The sequence below is a fragment of the Capricornis sumatraensis genome, chromosome 16 (assembly GCF_032405125.1).
Source record: "Capricornis sumatraensis isolate serow.1 chromosome 16, serow.2, whole genome shotgun sequence".
Taxonomy (NCBI): Eukaryota; Metazoa; Chordata; class Mammalia; order Artiodactyla; family Bovidae; genus Capricornis; species Capricornis sumatraensis.
Window position 1 is genome coordinate 40,931,314 of NC_091084.1, and position 6,000 is coordinate 40,937,313.

General features: G+C 37.0%; 1 protein-coding gene across 1 annotated transcript in view; it reads right to left on the reverse strand.

The window, feature by feature from the left end:
* FAR1 (fatty acyl-CoA reductase 1) overlaps positions 1-2,439 on the reverse strand; it is a 41,834-nt gene extending 39,395 nt beyond the window's left edge. Inside the window, exon 1 of the mRNA XM_068988862.1 lies at positions 2,251-2,439. Coding sequence (XP_068844963.1) covers positions 2,251-2,439 — 189 coding nt within the window. The remainder of the gene's footprint in view (positions 1-2,250) is intronic.
* Positions 2,440-6,000: the final 3,561 nt, after the last annotated feature.

The window sequence follows — 6,000 nt, forward strand, 5'->3', positions numbered from 1 at the left end:
CTAATAGTTTCAAATAATTTATTTTTAAAAGGAAAAACTAGTATTAATTTACACCTCACTATTAAAACCCTATGGGTCTAGAATTACCTCTTAATGAATAAGAGGAAAATACAAACAAGAAAAACATGAATGCTTCACAAAAGAAAGAAGTTTATCCTTCTGAATCAAAATTATATTTGAATGGAAATCATTTCCAAACAATATAACACCTTGGTAAAGAAAACAGTCTAAATCTATCAATAATTTAACCTTTTAATTTATCCTAAGTCATTGTAGTGAATATTGGTGACTGTATTTTATTATAATGCTGTAATTTTAAGAAAATTAAAAGTTGTATTTAAACACTCCCACACTTCTGTACAGGTCTTATCCTGTATGGTGTTATCTTTTCTTTCAATTGATCTTCTGTTATCATACTTTGGGCTTCCCTGATAGCTCAATTGGTAAAGAATCCGCCTGCAATGCAAGGACCCCGCTTCAATTCCTGGATCAGGAAGATCCCCTGGAGAAGGGCTAGGCTACCCACTCTAGTATTCTTGGACTTCCTTGTGGCTCAGATGGTAAAGAATCCGCCTGCAATGCGGGAAACCTGGGTTTGATCCCTGGGTTGGGAAGATCCCCTGAAGAAGGAAAAGACCACCCACACCAGTATTCTGGCCTGGAGAATTCCACGGACTATATAGTTTACGGGATTGCCAAGAGTCAGACATGACTGAGCGACTTTCACTTTATCATACTTTATCTCTCCTAGGAGATAAGCTTCCTATTACTGCCCTAATCCATAAACTGACTCATTCCTGCTGTTGTTAACTCTGTTTTTCTCTGATCTTCACCAACTTCTTTCTTGCTTTTGCCATCTTCTCTTTTAATTTTTGTGAAAAAGGTACCAAGCTTTTAGCCATTACCTTTGGGAAATTAAGCTATTTTTCACTCAGCATGTACCAGCTACAACATTTACCAGTAAAGTATCCAACTCTCAAGATTACTTTTCCCACTGAATCACAAAGCATTCCATCACCTTTGCCTTACTTTCTTATCCACTGAGGATTAGAAAGGAATTTGTTATCAAGTCATCTATGTTATATCCAGCATCTATTAGCTACACAACTTCAGATAAAATGACAACTTCTGAGACTCACTGTCCATATTTGCAAAATGGGATGTATCAACATCTGTGCCTACCAGAGCATGAGCTCTAAGGTCCAATCATTAAGAGTTCATAAACACTGGCTCTAACACTAACTATATGATCTTGTAGAATGGGAGTAACAACAGCACTTACCTTCAAGAGTTGCTGTAATAATTAAATACATACACAAAGTGTTTTGCATATAGTGCCTGGCACAAGGTAAGCACTCAATAAAGGTCAGCCACTATTAACTATGGATTTCTACTGAAAGATCAAACCAGAATGGAATATAAATTATTTCTAATAAATTATTTATTTATTAATTCTAAGAGAGCTGTTAATCTAGAATTAATCATCATATCTTTTGATACTTCTTAGCAATTCTTTGACTGCTCAGAGTAACTCAAGATGTTTCTGGTTTTGGTCACTTTTTTTTTTAATATAAGTCACAGGTGCCCTAGAAGGTTAAAAGGTACCAAATACCTATCTAGTAACTAAAAAATTACATAGCTACTATACCAAAGTTATTAACAACAAATGTCAGATAAATCCATTCATTTTGAGAAAATTCAAAAGCTTATGACCATGAAATAATTTTACTCCAGCTCATCTCCATTTTTCTCTCAGCAATGTTTTTCTAAAGGTTTAAATGTATGATATACTCTGTATTCTATATGACCCTTCTGTCATGTTATTAGTCAAACAGGAGTATGTGATTTTGCCACTTTCTAATATTTTCATGGGGAGCAATTAGTGCTTACAAAATTTTAACTGTTGTCAAAGTATTGTGTCTCATAGCACAGTAAGAATTAGAAAGTAACTTTCAAGTATTATTATTCTGAAAACTATTTAAAGCGTCTAGTAATTACAGATAACTTGCCTCAAATATTCTAAAAACACATTAAACATATAACATAAAGGTACTTTAGAACTTGTTATACAACTTTGTCATGGAGGAAAGCTTTTATCTCCTACTGATCAGGACTCATATTCAGTTTACTGCCATTCTTATAGGACTTTCTACTAATTTTTTTCCAGGATACTAGGCTGTTGATGATTATAATAATATACACACAAACACACTCTTTTCTCTCTTCTTAATGATTACTTCCCATACTTACCTTGCAACTAATGACTTCTTCTACTCGCTCCTGGGGTGTCTGTCCAGCTTTCTGTCTCACCAAAACATACACTGAATTCACCTTAGGACAAGACCTCAGCAACTTTTCCAAAAGTACCTTCCCTAGGAAACCAGTAGCTCCAGTGAGAAGGACATTCTTGCCTTCATAGTATTCTGGGATGGAAACCATTCTGATCCTAAAGAAAACATGACAAATAAGTATCAGTTCCAAGATTTATGCTAATTCTTATCTACTAAAAATCTCTTGGTATTCAAGTATTTTAAAGGACAGGCAAAAATCCAAGATGAATGTTAACAAAACAGAACATTATTAAATTTTGGTTCATTGGAGTAAGGTAGAAAGTACAACGAACTGCAACACTAGCTTCTAAACCCTGTGGTTTTTTTCCCTGGATCACCTCAATCAAGTCACTCACCTTCTCTGGCCTTGGGTTTCTTTAACACAGCTTGTACCAAGTGACCTCTAAAAATTCCTTCAGCAATAGGAACAGAAATCTTCACTTAAACCTCAGTTAAACTCCAAACACAAACGAATGGTATTTCTCTGTCTCCAAAAGTATTTATAACACCAAATAGAGGTCAGCAGCAAGACTCAATTGCTTAGCTTGTATAACATGGTGAGGTGTCATATTCACCTATCATCACCAGTTGAAACAAGAGGTAACACCAAGTCCTTTCTTTTATATGTCTGTAGTGATAACATATCCAAAAGGTACTTAAGTCTCCCTTTTAAAAAAAGTCCTAGTAAGAAATATATAGGCTGAGTTATCTTCCTTACCCAAATTCCACTGAAACAGGAGAAAACAGAGTGAGTATGCTAAGAGAAAACAAATAAAAGAACTAGGGTTAAGTGGAAAAACCAAGATGCAGAAAGATTCATGCAGTATGTCACTATTTAAGGTTCAAACATATTCAAAAGAATGCCATTTATTGTTTAGAAATGCACACACATGATAATCTTTATGGGTGCATTAGAGAGAGTGTAACACAATCAGAGAAGAGAATGAGGAGTTTCAACTGTATTTGTGTTTTATTTAAGCTAAGGAATAGATACATGTATTTTACCCCTAAAATTTTCACAATTATGAAAAATTCATTACATTCTGAAAACCGATTAACAAGCAGTAAGAAGAGAAGGAAGATGGGAAAAAATAAATAAATGAGGCTAAAATGATAGAGAAGTCACAGCAGAAGAAATAAAACCTAAGCAAAACAAACATAGGAAAGGACCAAAATGAGGTAAGAGCTATCTCAATCATCTAAAGAGAAAAAACCCAAATTCAGGATCAAGAAGCTAAATTAAAGCATAGAGTAATCCAGGTAACTAAAGGTTGCTCAGAGAAAAGCAGAGCCACTCCTGACAGTCTTACTTCCTGTATAAATTTTGGCTCCCTGGCTTAGTATCCAGAACTGCTGAGAACACCCAGCACGGGCACCAGGGATGAAAGAGAAAAAGAGGAGGGCTGAGCTTGAAGCTGTTCTAAACATCCACAAATGCAAGTAGGGAAGACGGGGCATTGAGAGAAACAAAAACAACCAAAACAAAAGAAGTCTTCAGAGCACTCGATCCCCAGAAATGAATTTTAGGTCCCCAGGCTATCTGAATGCTGCTGGCCCTTAAAACAAATTCATACAGAGCTCTCGGTAATTCCACTTGGAGAGAAAGCTCTCTTGGAAAAACAGACTTCAGAAAATTGAAAGGAAGCCAGTATCAGCTACCAAAATCAACCATTCTAGTCCTTCATAAATATGGATAACCAGACCATGGGGTCGCTAAGAGTCAGAAACGACTGAGCGACTTCACTTTCATTTTTCACTTTCATACATTGGAGAAGGAAATGGCAACCCACTCCAGTGTTCTTGCCTGGAGAATCCCAGGGATGGGGGAGCCTGGTGGGCTGCCGTCTATGCGGTCGCACAGAGTTGGACATGACTGAAGCGACTTAGCAGCAGCAGCAGCAGCAAGGATCATCAGATATTTAAGAAAATTAAGAAGGACCAAAATGAAAAGCAACAGAATCAATCACAAAGAATACTAAAGAAGTAAAAAATTTAAAGAAAATTTAAATTCTAATAAATACCCTCTAAGTCATTCAACAAGAATACCGCCCATCCATCAAATAATAAACTACTATGAAAAAGGAATAGAGAATAAGAAAGCACTGGAAATCATAAATGCAAATGTGTGTAGAAAATTCAATCAATAAATATCAGAATTACCAAGTGAATTTAAGAAGGTCACCAGTTATAAAGTTTATATATATATATAAATATATCTCTGCTAACTGCTAAGTCACTTCAGTCATGTCCGACTCTATGTGACCCCATAGACGGCAGCCCACCAGGCTCCCTCGTCCCTGGGATTCTCCAGGCAAGAACACTGGAGTGGGTTGCCATTTCCTTCTCCAATGTATGAAAGTGAAAAGTGAAAGTGAAGTTGCTCAGTCGTGTCCAACCCTTAGCGACCCCGTGGACTGCAGCCCACCAGGCTCCTCCATCCATGGGATTTTCCAGGCAAGAGTACTGGAGTGGGGTGCCATTGCCTTTTCCAAAATGTATCTCTATACACCAGCAAAACACAGGAAACAAAGATAAAAAAAAAAAAAAACAACTATACCACTTATAATACCATACAAAAGCCCCCAAAATTATGGACAATAACAACTAGCAATTGATAAGGATATAGAGTAACTAGAATTCATGTACACCGCTGAAGAGAATGAAAGATGATTCAGCTGATGATAGGAAAGTCTGGCAGTTTCTCAAAAAGTTAAACACATAATTCTCATGACTCTGCAATTCCACTCCTAGGTTGTTGTTTAGTCCCTCAGTCATGTTCAACTCTTTGCAACCCAATGGACTGCAGTGCGCCAGGCATCCCTGTCCATCACCAACTCCTGGAGCCTACTCAAACTCATGTCCATGGCATCGGTGATGCCATCCAACCATCTCATCTTCTATAATCCCCTTCTCCTCCTGCCTTCAATCTTTCCCAGCATCAAGGTCTTTTCCAATGAAATGTTCTTCACATCAGGTGGCCCAACTATTGGAGTTTCAGCTTCAACATCAGTCCTTCCAATGAATATTTAGGACTGATTTTCTTTAGGATTGACAGGTTAGATCTCCTCGCTGTCCAAGGGACTTGCAGAGTCTTCTCCAGCACCACAATTTGAAGGCATCAATTCTTCTGTTCTCAGCCTTTTTTACTGTCCAGCTCTCACATCTGTACATGACTAGTGGAAAAACCAGAGCTTTCACTATATGGACTGTTGCAGGCAAAATAATATCTCTGCTTTTTAATATGCTGTCTAGGTTTGCTGTTGTTTTTCTTCCAAGGAGCAAGTGTCTTTTAATTTCATAGCTGCAGTCACCGTTCACAGTGGTTTTGGAACCCAAGAAAATAGTCTGTGACTGTTTCCATTGTTCCTCATCTATCTGCCATGAAGTGATGGCACTCCTAGATATATACCCCAAAAGAACTGCAAATAGGTACTCAAAAAAGTACATGTATACACCTGTTTACAGTAGCAGTGTTCACAACAGCCCAAAAATATAAACAGCCCCCAAATCAACAAATGAATGGATCAACAAATCATGGTATATACATAGAGAGTCTATTCATTCATAAAAAGGAATGAAGTATACTGAAACGTACTACACAATGAGGATGAATCTCAAAAACATACTAACTTTAAAAGGCCAGATATAAAAGATCACATACTACAGGATT